Below are 15,375 nucleotides of genomic sequence, written 5' to 3' on the forward strand. Positions count from 1 at the left end.
ACACACACACACACACACACACACACACACACACACACACACATCGACACATTGTCTTGGTTACTTCTGGTGGGTCGGTGCAAAGGGGCCGACTTGCATGAGATGACAGACAATCGCCTTCTGCGCGTGGAGGCGGTTCTCGGCTTGGTCGATGACCACCGACTGGGGTCCGTCCATCACGTCCTCCGCCACCTCAATGCCGCGGTACGCTGTTGCGATGCGATGCGAGAGAAGAGAGACAGTGTGTGGTGTGTGGGTGGGTGAGTGGGTGATTATTAGCCATCGTCGTTGAATGAACGGTGAATGACAAAGCCTTCGAGAGCACACACACACACACACACACACACACACACACAACACACACACAACACACACACACACACGCACACACACGCACACGCACGCACGCACACACACACGCACGTACACACACGCACACGCACAGACACACACGCACGTACACACACGCACACGCACAGCCAACAAGCGAGGGCAGCTACAGACCTGGCATGTCATGCATGAAGATTGGTAGCCATCAAACTCGCACAGGCGCTGCTCCTTCTCATCCTCCTGGCCCATGCTGACAAATGTGTCCGTGTACACCACATCTGCACCCGTGACCGCCTCGGCCACATCCACCGTCTGCGTGATGGCGGCGCTTGTGGCGCTCGCCGTGTCCTGCGCTGTCTTCAGGATGCCCGCATCCATGCTGTGCTGCGTCGGGCTGGCACAGGTGAAGTTGACGCCCAGCTGCGCGCACGCCAGCGCCAAGGAGTGCGTGACGTTGTTGTTGCCGTCGCCAACAAAGGTGACCTTGAGGGAGCTGTCGAGGCGGCCCTTGTGCTCGAGGATGGTGAGCATGTCTGCGACGGCCTGACACGGGTGCTCGACGTCGCACAGCGCGTTGATGACGGGCACGCTCGAGTGCGCCGCAAGCTCCCGGATGCTCTCGTTGGAGAACACGCGGGCGATGATGATGTCTGTCATGCGCGAGAGCACGCGCGAGACGTCCTTGATGGGCTCGCGCTTGCCGAGGCCAATCTGCTCCGGCCCAAGGTAGATGGCGTTGCCGCCGAGCTGGTGCATCCCCGTCTGGAACGACGTGTGCGTGCGCAGCGACGGCTTCTCAAACACCATCGCCATGGTGCGCCCCTGCAGCCATTGCAGCTGGGCGGTGGGATCCCGGCTCACCGCCGCCTTCATCGCAACTGCCCCGCGCAGGATGCTTGTCAGCTCACCGCGGGACACGCTCAGCATGCCCAAGAAGTGACGAGGTGCGTGCATGGTCGCTTGGTTGTTGGGGAATGGATGACAGCGAGCGTTTGCGGTATTCGTAGTAATGGAAGCTGAGGTTATTACATACGCTGTGCCACTGACGCGATATCACCACCTTAGCTACTGGCTTGCGATCGATGGCGGTTGTTGTTATGCTGGGTGTGCCTTTGTGGCATGTGAAGGTGTGCTGTAAATGCCCACCGCCATCATGTCACAACATCTTCGTGCCTTCCACTGCCCACGACAGCGCTGTTGTGTGTTACCACCCCGAACACACTGTTGTTCGCACACTGTGCGCGATTTCGCCAGCCGCAGAAATACATGTATGACACCGCAATTCGTCATTTGTTTGGTTTGGAGCAGCAGCAAAGCGGAGCGAGAGGACAAGCAAAGAAGCAAAAAGGAGGCAAGTTGGGGTGTGTGGACTCGATGGTTGATGTTGTGATAGTGACCTTGATATTCAAGCAAGAGCTGTTGCATCGAGGGAGAAGAAAACAGCGAAGGCAGCACGTGGGCTGGTGATAAACGGGATACAGCAAGACAGAAGGGATGGAGGTTGTGTTGCAAGGTGCGCTGCCAACAGCGGCAAGGGATGCACAGAGATGCAAGGTGTCGCCATCGTGTGTGTGGATGACCACCCAAGCGTCTGCGACAGGCGCCGACGACCTGTCCATCTGGACCACCAGACGAGAAAGTAGCACTGATGGCACAGGAGCAGATGCTGGGCTATACAGCCTCCTCGCCACCCTTCCTTCAATTTCAGCGTAGGTTACATGTGTGCGTGTGTGTGCGTGTCTGTGCGTCTGTGTGTGTGTGCGTGCGTGCGTGTGTGTGTGTGCGTGCGTGTGTGTGTGTGTGTGTGTGTGTGTGTGTGTGTGTGTGTGTGTGTGTGTGTGTGTGTGCGTTGCAGCGTTTCCCTGCGCGTTGCAGCGTTTTTCTGTCCTTCGATGACGTGTGTGGTGACTCACGACTCGTCCTTCTCCGTGACTGCAGGCACTTGTTCCTGGCCGATACAGAAATTACAGATCCACACTCTTTTCTCCTCAGCACGGAGAACACGTCGTTTGCAGCCGCAGACGCAGGCGAGTGCCTGGTCGCCCTGGGCGCCAATGACACCGTTACAATCCTGCTCAGTGTCAGGCACACTGGCAACAATGACCAAGATACCAAGGAGCAACAGTCGTCCGACGAGACACAGGCGTCGTCGTCCTCATTCAAGTTTGAACCACTTCACGACAACTCACACGTCATGAAAAGCACCCTGCACCTGGACTGGCTCTTTGCCGACACAGGTACGTGTGTGTGTGTGTGTGTCTGTGTCTGTGTGTGTCTGCCTGTGTGCCTGCGTATGTGTGTATGCGTATGTGTGTGCCTGTGTGTCTGCGTATGTGTGTGTACGCGTAGTCGTGTCTGTGTCTGTGTCTGTGTCCACGCCTTTGCGCCTGCCTGCCTGCCTCTATGTGCGCGCTTGTTTTGTTCCGCGTGATTTGCTCTCATTCGTACGAGGTTGCCGTCGCTCTTGCTCACATTGCGTGCTGCTTGCCACTCGCCACGTGCAGTCGATGCGGAGGTGGAGGATGTGCAGATTGTGCCCATTTCCAAGCAGCAATTTCTTGTCCTGTCATACCCGCACTTCTCCATCGTCACCATAAACGCAGAGGTAGACATGGAAGCACCGCATATATGTCTGTGTGTGTCTGTCTGTGTGTGTGTGTGTGTGTGTGTGTGTGTGTGTGTGTGTGTGTGTGTGCGTGTGTGTGTGTGTTTCGTGTGCGAAGAGGTACTTGACACCAGCATGACTTTGACACCCACCCTCACCGCCATCGTCATCGTCATCGTGGGGGACAGGAGCAGCGCTGCACAGTTGAGCACGTGCGCACGATTGACGGTGACCTCAGCTGGACAGACGTCCACTGCTCACGTGACGGTGCGTGTGGGGTACATTGATCATGCATGTGAACATGTCACATTCGTATGTTGCATGAAGGACACGAAGTGCACTCGCCATTTCACTTGCTGTGCAACTCGTGTTTCCACGCTCACCTACACACATACGCTCACACTCACACACTCACTCACTCACTCACTCCTCACTCACTCACTCACACACTCACACACACACTCACACACACTCACACACACACACACACTCACTCACCCATACGCTCACTCACACACACACACCCATACGCTCACACATGCACACTGTTGCTTGCTGTTTCGCATGCACTCGCTGCAGCGCGGCCGTTGGTGTGTGCATCTGGGAGCGAACTTGTGCTGCTGCATGCATCGCATATGGTCGAGGTGGTTGACGTGTCCACCACTGCTGCCGTTGCGGCCGTCATCAACCTCAGAACATGCTGTACCATCTACAGAGGTGCGGGCTGAGATGGACTGTATTTGGGACTGTATTTGTGCGCTGCTCACATCATTCGCAAACCCCGTGTCGCCACGGCCACCACCATGCCAGATGCATTTCAGCGCCACCATCAACACAGCCAACTATCATCAGCAGTCATCATTACCAACCGTCCTCACCAACTGCCATCACCGCCCTTGTGACGTGCGTGCCAGGGCTGGAGTGGAGCTCCATTGCAGTTGGATGGCAGCCCCGCCGCTTGCTCGTGTCCTCCGCATCCGAACCCGTCACCATCGTCATCGACATCCCGGCCGTGAGAGCGCACACACACATACACATACACATACATACACACTGGCTGCTGCTTCCCGTGACCCGTTGCTTTTCCATGTGTGTGTGTGTGTGTGTGTGTGTGTGTGTGTGTGTGTGTGTTACACCTGTTGTGGTCTGCGTGCGTGTGTTCAGTACTTCTCGAGTTTCCCACAGCATCTGCGGCCGGGAGCAGCAGCCCCGCTGGTCAGGCGCTCTCACACCGGTGAGCACCCCCACACACGCGCCTCTCATGCATGCATGGATGTTTGTGTATTGTGTGCTGTGGACATCTACCTCTCTCGCTGTGTGCCCGTCACTGCCTTCTCCTGACTTGCACGCATGCGTACGCGCTGTTGTTGTTGTGCTCACCTCATGACTTCCCCCCCTCCTCGCCAGACGGGAGCGGGTGCGATGCGCTGCCTGTGATGTCGATTGACGACTACCACAACGAATGGATCGAAGCCGTGCGCGCACGCGTCGATATCGACAGGTGCTGTACTCGCATGTCGCATGCGCACACATGATGCAATGCACTCAACTGCACATACTAACACACACACACACATACACACCACACACGCACGTGATGCAATGTACAATCACCCCATTGCCAACCCCCCCCCCCCATCTGCTGTCTCTCGCCACCACTTTGCCAGTGGTTTCACACACGGGACCATGCGTGGCGATGAAACGCGACACTGGGCAGCTGCCGCCAACCAGCACGACCACGACCACGACCACGACGGCCACCGTGATGGTGGTGCGGATGTGTCGGTGGGCGAGGCGCAGTACAATGCATCTGTGCTTGATGCACTCAACGCAACAGCAGCCAGCTTCATCACGGCTGCCTCCCATCTGCCGCCACCACCGCGCCCGCACCCGTTTGCACACCTGCTGCGTAGCCAGGGCACAGCTGCCACACACGTGCACGTGCGCAACCGGCGCGCAACGGTGATTGCGAGCGGTGTACAGCATACCCTCAGCATCACGATTGTTGACGTCGTGACGCTGCAATCGCTCACCACCGTCGTTCTCCCGCCTTCCACGCACGTCGCAAACTCCAATGTAAGTGTGTGTGTGTGTCTGTGTGTCTGTGTGTGTGTGTGTGTATTCATGCGCGCGCGCGTGTGTGTGTGTGTGTGTGTGTGCGTGTGTGCGTGTCTGTGTCTGTGTCTGTGTCTGTGTGTCTGTGTGTGAGTGTTGCTGTTGTCTACTGCATGCAGCTGTGTTCTCACCGCAACCACTCCCCCCCCCCACACCACCTCCTCGTTGCAGCCGCTGCTGCTGGTTGGTCCGCGCGGGCTGACGACGCTTGTCCTTGACCTGAGCCAACAGCAGCTGTTGGACCAGCTCACCATGCTCGGCAGGAACGACGTTGCACAGCTCCTCTGCAGCCAAAACGGATGGGTCCGTGGTCGCTTGATGTGTGTCTGTGCCTGTGCCTGTGCCTGTGCCTGTGTTTGTGTGCGTGTGTGTTGTGTGTGCGTGTGTGCTGTGTCTGTGTTTGTGTGTGTTGTGTGTGTGCGTTAGCTGTTTGACGCTGCGGCTCCGTTGATTTTGTGTTTTGTGTTTGCGCGTATTTTTTCTGACTTGTCCACCATCCATGAACGCGCCACTCACCAATTATCGCTTACCACCCGGCACCACCAGAGCAACAACTGCTACACGAGCCAGCTGGAGACCAGCCTCAAGTACAGGCAGATTGAGCTTGTCAAGGAAGTCCTCAAAACACTCACAAAGGTCGGTGCGGCGTGCGGCGCGTGCGTGGCGGTTTATCTGGAGTGACTGGCGTCATCACCATCACTACCTCTCAACGTGAACAACATGAACTCACCAATCCCAACACTCCCCACCACTGTTGTTCCTGCCAATGCCACCACCATCACCACCATCACCACCACCACCACCTCACCACCACCACCACGGCTGCCAACCCTCAGGACCAGCTAGCAAGCGCGTGCGAGATGTTGGTGGACGCCGTTTCCGAGACATGGCAGTTCCGCGACTACCTCGACTTCCCCATCAAGCTCATGCACCTCACCACCAGGTTCATCGCACGGAAACTCGAGGTGCGGTGCCGTTGCCTGCAAGCATCCACAATCACAATCGCAACCACGCACGTGTGCTGCATCCCAATCGCACACCACACACACGCACACAAGCACGCACACACGCACACACACGCGCGCGCACGCACACACGCACACACATGCATCCACACACACGCATCCACACACACGCACGCACGCACACACGTACTTCGTGTCTCCAAAATTCACTCATCCTGCGTTCTGTGGTGTCTCCTACATGCAACGCCAAAGATGTTTGCTGCGACGCCGCGTGACGCAATCCTGGTGCAGCTGTCGTCATTCATGGCACGCCTTCGCCGCATCCTCCCGCTCGCTGAAGGTGCTGCTGACGTTAGCGGTGGCGGTGGCGGTGGAGAAGAGGACGCTCGAGCCGGTGAAGATGAGGAGACCACGCCCACTCCAGGACAGCAGGCCGGTGAACAACCACCAACGTGCCTCCTCAGCACGCAGGTATGCATCCCTGTGCCTGTCTGTGTACATGCTTGCACTTATATTGCTTCCTGTGCTTGTCAGATACAGTCGTGGATGCATTTGAATCGCGTGTGCCAGTTTGGACCCACATTCCTCCTAACAACATTAACACCTGCCTCCGCCTCATCATCATCATCATCACCACCATGACTGCAATGTCCAGCTGTCTGCTGACAGGGCGGTCATGTGTCTGCGACCACACTTTACCCGGGACGACCTCTCCTCCATCCCGAAGACCCTCGTCGACACGTGGGAGGACTTGGTCCGTCCGCATCACACACACACACACACACACACACACACACACACACATACACACACAGTAGAATTGCTGTGTTCCACCTGTGCATCTTGCTGTATCTGCTTTCCCCCGTACCCCGCGCCAACCCATTCTCCAATCCTTCACGTTCAGCCGCAATGCCTGCCTCCACCCCTGTGCCCAATACCCAAACTCACGTTGCCCCCCCCCCCCGCTTTCCGCCCGCACCTCAACTTCCTTCTCCTCCATCACCCCCTCTCTACCCTTCATCTCTTCCACCAGGCGGATCCTGCCGCCATCATTGCGCATGCGCTCAAGTGCAACCGGCTGCTTCATGCGCAGGTCTACCTTGCTGCCAACAGGCTTGATCCCGCCCTGCACAGCATCGCCAACACACAGCACCACGCCCTCGCTGCCGCGTACGCCGCCGTCCGCCGCGCACACACGCAGCTTGCAGCCACCTACCTCAGCAGCGCTGGCATTGTACGTCTGCGGTTGTGTGCGTGCGTATGCGTGCGTGTGCTTGCGTATGCGTGCGTGTGCTTGCGTGTGTGTGTGTCTGTGTCTGTGTGTGTGTGTGTGCATGTTTGTGTCTGTGTGTCTGTGTCTGTGTCTGTGTCTGTGCAACAAGTTGTGTATCTGTTGCCCTGTACCTGTAATCATATTACCTGACGCTCACGCATCATGTATCCTGTCCGTCACCTTGCGCAGGAGCCGTATGGGTGTTTTGCTGAGATTGTGCGCACGACACTCGAAAGCGACGTGCGGGAACGATTGTGGCAGCAACTTGTTGACAACGCCCCACACGAGACACTGGCCTTGGTCGGTGACACTGCTTGATGTGAACGATGCAAGCCCGACACGGCTACACCCGTATTTTTCTTCTGTGTTCAGATTTGTATGCAAACACACAAAGACTCGCACACATGGACACGCACAGACGCACGCACACATTCACACGCACTCACATTCACACATTCACACACACGCACTCACACGCACTCACACGCACTCACACACTTACACACACACGCACGTCAACCACTGCGACCACATCGCTGTCTGTGGGCAACAGGAGGCGACGATGGCAATTGCGCGGGACATTGAGGCGATGTATCCGTGTGCGAGCACAGAGGTGGCGGGGGTACAACGCAGGAAGCAGCAGGAACTGCCACAGCTGCTGTTTGTGCTGCACTTTGCGTCAATGCTTGCTGCCTCAACGGCACAACGGGAGCGCACCCCAGCCACTGGTGACAAAGCCACTGGCGCCAAAGACAAACTCGACGCCAACAGCAACGACAACAGCAGCAACGCCGCCGCCAACGCTGCTTCCGCCAGGTTTGAGTTTCGCCTGCGCACGCTGACAGACACAGAGCCGGATGCCGAGTGGTGGAGCGCTGGCGATGATGACCTGCCTCCATCTGCCGCTGCGTCCGTGCAATCGCCACTGTACAGTCAAGTCCGCCTCGACTTTCTGGACCGCATGTCCGATGATGGCGTCGATCGCCTGCGAGCCGAGGCGCTACTGACGTCGCACCAGGTGCTTGCACTGGGGGAGGTGGACACGGACACGATGCTGTCCTACTGGCGGGTGGTGCGCGATGCCTGCAGGCACGAGCGGTTTGCCTTCTTCACAGCGCCGCTCCGTGCCGCGTGTGAGGCGCACGAGGTGACAGAAGACGACATCACGTCGCTTCTTGACGGCATGGACACATACTCACGTGAGTGTGTGTGTTTGTGTCTGTCTGTCTGTCTACCTGTCTGTGTGCGTATGTGTGTTTGTGTGTCTGTGTGTTTGTGTGTGTGTTTGTATGTTTGTGTGTGTGTTTGTACGTATGTGTGTGTGTGTGTGTGGCGTATGTATGTGTGTGTGTGTGTGTGTGTGTGTGTGTGTGTGGCTATGTGTATGCGTGTGTGTTTGTGTCGTTGACAGATTTAACAGGAAACGCACGAACGATTCATCTCCCTCACTTTACTCACAACGCCCTCTCCCGCATGTGACGTCATGTAGGTCTGCAAGCGGAGAAGGGCTTCCACGGCGCCGGCCTGTTTGGCCTCGCATACACGCTCGCATCTGATCGTGACGTGCGCACACTCACGCGACAGATCTGGAGAAGCGGCAACGTCCTGGCAGACACGTGCGTGGTCGGGGTGGTGTTGCCTGGTATATTCTTGTCTGGTGGTCAATGCCGTGAGGGACAGCGAGCTTAAATGCAGCAATGTTCATGTGTCTGCGCCTGCAGATGTTGTCATCCCGCAGTCCTATCGCTCATCACTTGCGTTGACGTTGTTCATCGTACACATGCCCTCGTCGCACACGTGCTCCCGTCGCTTGCGTGCATTCATGCATGTTGTTTGACACACAGGCGCCTATCCACGGTGTTGCCGGCAACAGCGCTGGATGCAGTGAAGCGGCACATCGCTGCAGTCGTCACAGACAACAACTTCCAGGTGTGTTGTGCATTTCACCATGTTCACGCTCGTTGATACAACGGCGCAACAATACGCCCATCACCCCAGCCCCATGCTGCCATGCTGCCATTGCATTTATCCCATGCTGCTGTTGCACTCGCCGCCTTGTCTCACCCTCACGCCATCCACCACCACCTCCGCTCACTACCACGGATGCACCTCATAGTTGCTTGCGCTGCTGCTGTCTCGGACGAACGGGTGGCGGTGGGAGCGCAATTCCCCGCTTGAGGGCGTCAACTTCATTGATCTCAACTCAGCAGAGGACATGACACGTTACTTGCAGGTCCAGCTCAGGTGCGCGCCTCTTTCGTGTGTGTGTGTGTGTGTGTGTGTGTGTCTGTCTGTCTGTCTGTCTGTCTGTCTGTCTGTGTGTGTGTCTGTGTGTGTGTCTGTGTGTGTGTGTGTGTCTCTGTGTGTGTGCCTGTGTGTCTGTATGTGTCTGTGTGTGTCTGTGTGCACGAGCACCGCGTTTTTATGTGTGTTTTCATGAGATCCTGAACCCCCCTCTCCTCCATTGCTGTTGCGACGTCTCTCCTCACGCTTCATCTTCGACTTCTTCATCATCAGCGCCAAAGCTGCTGCTGCTGCCTCCAATTCGGGCACCCCTGCAGCACCAACAACGCCGGCCAACGAAACCATCAGCACACACGCGCCCGCACCCGTCTTTGACGAGGATGTGGACGAGCCAGAGACGACACCTGAATTGTGTCACCGGCTGATGCGTAACAACTGCCTGCCATCGCTGCTCATGCTTTCCGCCTTTGATCCCGGCGCCCTGCAGGCGGCAGAAGGTGCGGTGCTGTGTTGCGCCATGAAGCAATTGCCTGTTACTGTGTGTGTGTGTGTGTGTGTGTGTGTGTGTGTGTGTGTGTGTGTGTGTGTATGTGCGTGCGCGCGCGCGCGCGTGTGTGTGTGTGTGCGTGTGTGTGCCTTGCATGCGTGGGTGTGTGGGTGGGTGTGTGTGCGTGTGTGTGGATGTGGATGTGGATGTGGATGTGGGTGTGTATGTGTGGGTGTGTGTGACTTGGGGTGTGCATGACTTGGGGTGTGTGTTTGTGCATCCATCTGTGTCAACGGTATTGTACTTGTGTCGCAGTATTCTCTTCATCAACTTTGTCTCATCCATAGACTTGAATGCACGTGCTGCCATACAAAAAATCATTCCCAGGTGCTGAGGATGTGCAGCTGCTGTTGCGCGCCATGAATCCAACAACACCAACGCCGGCCGACGGTGACCTGCTCCTCAAGTTGCTACAAAATGCAACGGGCACACATGCACGCGCCGTGTTTGCCTGGCTCGCGCGAACACCCGCGCACACAACCGACCGTGTCGTCAGCCAGGACGACGTCAACAGCAACAATAGCAACAGCAGTATCAGTGGTGGTGCACGCCATTGGTTCGTGCGCAGGGCGCTGCCTGCGTTTGATTCCCCGGAACTGCGGTCACATGCGCTGGAAGACAGCCTCGACTTTGTGTTCTACATCGAGCAAGGGCGCCCGCTATTTGCAATGCAACTGTTTGATCGTGAGGAGAGGGGGCACCTCACGCCAGACGCGACCACGCGCATCTACGCAGCTGTCATGACACGGCCGATGCACCTGCCTTGTGTTGCGTAAGTCACCGCTTCCTTTGCAGACTTTACATTTGTTTTTTGTTTTTTGCGTGTTTCTTGACTTGTTTGTGTGTTTGTGTCGATGCGTGTCTGCGTGTGTGTGTGTGTGTGTGTGTGTGTGTGTGTGTGTGTGTGTGTGTGTGTGTGTGTGCTCTTTGTGGTACAAACACACCACGTGTGTGGTGTACACAGGATCCTAGCATGCATCACGACCACCCTTTCCCTTTTCCCCAACATCACCATGTGACCCACATCCTCCTCCACGCTTTCATGTTTTGGTTTCAGCGCGGCGCTGTCCTTCCTGAGTCGGCTCGAGCGCGAGGTGAACATTTTGCAACATGTCTGTGTTCAATATGTTCACATGCCTGTGTAACCTTGTGTATTCCTGGTGACGTGTGACTTCACTGCCTCTATGTGTGTGTGTGTGTGTGTGTGTGTGTTTGTGCCTGTGTTGACACCAACCTACACCACGATCATGATCGCGTGCACTTCGTGTCAAGGATGTTGCCACATATCTCCGGCAAGACGTACAAGCCGCCCAGCGCCTGATCCAGACAAGAACAAGCCATAAGACGAGCAGGTATGCCTGCAGGCAACACATATATGGGTGTGGCTTTGCTTGTTGCAGCATGTTCAAACCTTGTGCCAGGGTTCCAATGCAACTTTCACCTCCGTTGGCACCCTCTTACCCTTTTGTTCCTATTGTCCACTGCAACAGCATCGGCAGCAGCAATGTCCTTTCCCAGGACCAGTCCTCGCTCATGACAAGTCTCTTTCGAGAATGGCTCGCACACAACACAGACACACAACGTGAGACACAGTGGGTGCTCTGATTCGTGTTGGCTCAATGTGAAACCATGTTCCCTCGCCCCCCCCTCCCCCCCCCCTTGCCTCTCGAAGCGCCATCGCTCAAGCCACCCATCCATCCTTCCTCTTCGTGTCCCCCATCCCTACTCCACAGTGCACCGCCACCGCGCCGGGCAGTACCTCGCTGCACTCTCTCGCGCCACGCAGATCATCTTGGAGAGCAAGCGCGGCGGACACCGGGTGTACGAGCCAGACCTCTCATCATCACCATCATCACTGTCATCCCCATCGTCGTCGTCGATTCAGACGCCCGCAGATGTGATTGAGACCTGGGATCTGGTGCTGATGATTGCACGCAGACACGGCGTCGTCTTTGTGTACGTTTTACATCGCAGTCTGGTCTGCACACAGTGTTACATGCACGCGCGCGCACACAGACCACCGCGCACGAGTGCATGACGCAATTGCAGTCGTACTGCAAGTGCATAAGACATGGTTGACCCCTTTCGACACACTCATATACGCACACACAACGCACACACAACGCACACGCGTCCTCTTCCAGGCCCGACTTCCTTGGATATGTGGATGCGGACAACCAGTGGCTGTTCCTCACTGCATACGCGCAGTTCTACTCTGTTCAGCCACAGCACGTGCGTGTGCAGTGTATTTTGTGTGGACGGGCAATGCGTGGTCACGGCGTGGTGTTGCTTTCCTTGTTCACATCAAGGCCAACATTACCAACATCAACTGTCACCAACACCGAACACCACCCTCTCTACCAGCTTACATTCTCCACCATTTGCTTGGGTTTCATACGCATCGCTGTGTTGTCGTTGTTGCCCTCTCAGGTGATTGACGTGGTGCAGCAGCAAATGAATGCCGGGACAACAAAGGAGCACGTGCGTGCCATGCTGTACAAGGTGGTACACACCCAGCCCGACACACCCACGACTGCCGCCGCGCAGACAATGGTTGCACACCCGCATTACACCATCCCTGACGGTGCCAGCGACGATGCAGGCAACGGCCTCCACCTCGTCGACTTTCTTCAGCTCGCACGTGACGCAACCCAGTCGTGCTCTGCGTCCATCCCCGAAGTCCTCCTTGCCCTCGCGTTTCGTCAGCGGTGCCCGACAATGGCGCTGCTCGCCACGTGCTACGGCAGCAACCTCACGTACACGTGCCTGCTGGTCTGGCTGTTGACAAAGCTGCACAGTATCGGGCACGTGCCGCTCAGTGCGCAGCTGGCGAGCATTGAGGCCGACATTGTGTGCGAAGCAAACGGTGTGTGCCACCTTCACATCGACAGCGAGCGTGGCTTCTCACTCTGCAAGGAAGCCATTGTCCTCTATATCAGGCTTGGATTCCTCAATCCTTTGCAGGCATGTGCCCTGTGTTTGTGTGTTGTACGTCTCTGTGTCTCTGTGCTTGCGTGTTTTTGTGTGTGTGTGTGTGTGTGTTTGTGTGTGTGTGTGCGTGCGTGCGTGTTTGTGTGTTTGTGTGTGTGTCTGTGTGTCTGTGTGTCTGTGTATGTGTGTGTCTGTCCTTGTGTCTACCCTTGTGTACGTGTACGGATGTGTTTCGGCCAAGGATTCTTCGCATTCTTGCCTGCTTGCCAACACATTCACCCGCTTACACCGCCGCTCACGCGTCGTGCTGACCCCACCCCGCACCCCTTTCCACCATCTCGATTCCACAGGATGCGCTCGGCCTATTTGCAGAGCAGGCGTTCAAGCCTGTGGTGAAGGCCATCGACCTTGCCCACAAGCACGCTGAGCGGAGTGCCACAGCCGTCTTGCATGAGGAGGTGAAAGCCGGCACCACCAAGGGGACGTGGGATGCCCTCTTCCTCGCGTTCTTCAAGCAGTGCGTTGAAATGAGGACGAGAGGGGAGCAAGGGAAGAAGGGCGGGCCATGTGCTGGTGTCTTGCTTCGCAGCCTGAACGAACGTGCTTCTGTACAATGACAGCCCCAACATCAGCGCTGTACACATCGACACACACGCACATGCACTTACACACGCATACCCACGCACACACACGCACACACGCATACACACACACACGCACACACACTCTCTCTCACCTCTGTCTCACCCGCCTACGCGTGTCAACACAACGCACAACGCACCACGCGCCACAGCACCCCCACATCTCTGCGCGCGCGTGAGATCCTGGCGGCGGCGTTGCGTGCAAGCAATTTCCCAATCGCCGACCAGCACCTGCACAAGCGCGTGCACCCGAACCAGCAAGACGGGGCAGACACGGACAAGCCATCATCGCCGCGCACAGCGGATGCGGCTGTGCGGGAGGCCATTGCTGCTGGTGACTTTGTCGATGCACGCGCACGCGCGATCCGCGCTGGTCTGGGCACGGCCGCTGTTGACGTGGCGCAGGCGTACGAGATTGCGAAGAAGGAGGTTGACATCAAGACGGGGTCTGTCCACGAGGAGAACAAGCGTGATGACAGCCTGTCGCGTGCCATTGTAACGGAGTGCCTGCATCACTTTGAGCGACACAGCGTTGATGCGCGCACCAAAGCCCTCTTCTTTGTGAGCCTCGTGTCGGCTGCCTTTGGCGTTGCTGAGCCGCACCTCCCGTACGCGACGCGCGTGAGCGGCATCACAAAGGCGGCGGACGAGGCCCTGCTGCTCGACACGGGGCTGACGCTGCTGCCACGCTCGCACCACAAGATGCGATCAGCGCTCCGGTCCATTGAGGTGATGCTGTGGCAGCGGCGCCTGGAGGTGCAGACATATGTCATCAACAACACGAGCGGGGAGCCACCGATTGTGCCAATTGACGAGAACGAGACGATTGGCAAGCGCGGGTGGCGTGGCGAAGAGGCGCAGGCAGACAAGAACCCTGCACACTTCAAGTGCCCGTCGCGTCTGCTCGCTCGCTCATCCAACGGCTACGATGAAGATGACGATGAGGACGAGGCGGTGGCTCGGGTGCCAGAGTCACAAGAGCGCGCGTTCCACTTGTTCCTGCAGGTACTGTTGCGGCGGGGCAGTGTTGGTCGTGCAGCACACCTGTGCATGCTCTTCAACTTCTACCACCCGGCCATTGTCGCCGCTCAGCTCAGTGTCTACCTCGCATGGGTCAGTGGCGCCGAAGTGGGGTTGAGGATCGGGGGATATGTTATGTTGCGTGTTTGTGTGTGTGTGTGTGTGTGTGTCTGTCTGTCTGTCTGTGTGTGTGTGTGGGTGTGTGTGGGTGTGTGGGTGTGGGTGTGGGTGGGTTTGTGGGTGTGTGTGGGTGTGTGTGAGTGTGTGCATCTGTCTGCCTTGTCTGTTTGTCTGTTTGTGTGTCTGCGTATGTGTTTCGATTTCCGAGTTAATCACAAGTGCGACTTAACTCACGTGGTGTGAACCATGATATGTAATGCTTGTTTTCGCTCCGGAACAGGAAACGTGGACCCCGGATGAGGCGCATCCGCTTGCAGAAGAGCACTTGGGGCTGAGCTTCAAGGAGGGCGACGTGGAGCATTGCCTGCAGGCATTGGTGTCGGCTGCAACGCTCGCTTCGGCCTGCGTTGCCCGCATTCTTGCAAACTACCGCATGGCCAAGAAGTTGTGCATGCCGCTGCAGTCGTTCTTCAGCCAGGAAGCCCTCAAGGTCGGATGGTGTGTGCGTGCGTGTGTGTGTGTGTGCGTGTGTGTGTGTGTGTGTGTGTGTGTGTGTGTGTGTCGTTCGTCGTCGTCGTTCGTCG

At 57.0% G+C, this 15,375-nt stretch overlaps 3 protein-coding genes across 3 annotated transcripts in view; 2 read left to right on the forward strand and 1 right to left on the reverse strand.

Annotated features, from left to right (window-relative positions):
* Positions 1-17: 17 nt before the first annotated feature.
* On the reverse strand, positions 18-1,502 carry PTSG_11068 (ornithine carbamoyltransferase). The gene is made up of 2 exons (XM_004987930.1): positions 505-1,502; positions 18-209 (listed from the first exon to the last, which is right to left on the reverse strand). The coding sequence occupies exons 1-2, from the start codon at positions 1,282-1,284 to the stop codon at positions 177-179; spliced, it is 813 nt and encodes a 270-aa protein (XP_004987987.1). The 5' UTR covers positions 1,285-1,502; the 3' UTR covers positions 18-176.
* Positions 1,503-1,824: 322 nt separating this feature from the next.
* PTSG_11069 (uncharacterized protein) lies at positions 1,825-7,606 on the forward strand (the record flags this gene model as incomplete). Its single annotated transcript, XM_004987931.1, has 16 exons — positions 1,825-2,039; positions 2,269-2,567; positions 2,835-2,935; positions 3,124-3,202; positions 3,515-3,652; positions 3,850-3,947; positions 4,100-4,169; positions 4,343-4,436; positions 4,603-5,011; positions 5,222-5,353; positions 5,597-5,686; positions 5,887-6,015; positions 6,268-6,486; positions 6,671-6,769; positions 7,049-7,249; positions 7,478-7,606. 16 exons carry the CDS (start codon positions 1,825-1,827, stop codon positions 7,604-7,606), a joined length of 2,502 nt encoding a protein of 833 aa, XP_004987988.1.
* Positions 7,607-7,850: 244 nt separating this feature from the next.
* The window catches only part of PTSG_11070 (uncharacterized protein), a gene marked incomplete at both ends in the record, with an annotated part of 10,738 nt that continues 3,213 nt past the window's right edge, over positions 7,851-15,375 (forward strand). Inside the window, 15 exons of the mRNA XM_004987932.1 lie at positions 7,851-8,487; positions 8,778-8,904; positions 9,133-9,217; positions 9,405-9,532; positions 9,806-10,029; positions 10,407-10,851; positions 11,137-11,173; positions 11,352-11,431; positions 11,570-11,619; positions 11,813-12,035; positions 12,224-12,311; positions 12,510-13,067; positions 13,361-13,527; positions 13,804-14,764; positions 15,072-15,281. Of these exons, the coding sequence (XP_004987989.1) occupies positions 7,851-8,487; positions 8,778-8,904; positions 9,133-9,217; positions 9,405-9,532; positions 9,806-10,029; positions 10,407-10,851; positions 11,137-11,173; positions 11,352-11,431; positions 11,570-11,619; positions 11,813-12,035; positions 12,224-12,311; positions 12,510-13,067; positions 13,361-13,527; positions 13,804-14,764; positions 15,072-15,281 (4,020 nt within the window). The remainder of the gene's footprint in view (positions 8,488-8,777; positions 8,905-9,132; positions 9,218-9,404; positions 9,533-9,805; positions 10,030-10,406; positions 10,852-11,136; positions 11,174-11,351; positions 11,432-11,569; positions 11,620-11,812; positions 12,036-12,223; positions 12,312-12,509; positions 13,068-13,360; positions 13,528-13,803; positions 14,765-15,071; positions 15,282-15,375) is intronic.

The sequence above is a fragment of the Salpingoeca rosetta genome (genome assembly GCF_000188695.1).
Source record: "Salpingoeca rosetta unplaced genomic scaffold supercont1.39, whole genome shotgun sequence".
Classification (NCBI taxonomy): Eukaryota; class Choanoflagellata; order Craspedida; family Salpingoecidae; genus Salpingoeca; species Salpingoeca rosetta.

Bases quoted from the DNA above. Each gene is read 5' to 3' on its own strand.
- PTSG_11068 (XM_004987930.1), bottom strand. From the start codon at position 1,284: ATGCACGCACCTCGTCACTTCTTGGGCATGCTGAGCGTGTCCCGCGGT. The intron at 210-504 runs GTCTGTAGCTGC...GCATCGCAACAG, and splicing joins CTTCATGCATGACATGCCAG to CGTACCGCGGCATTGAGGTG.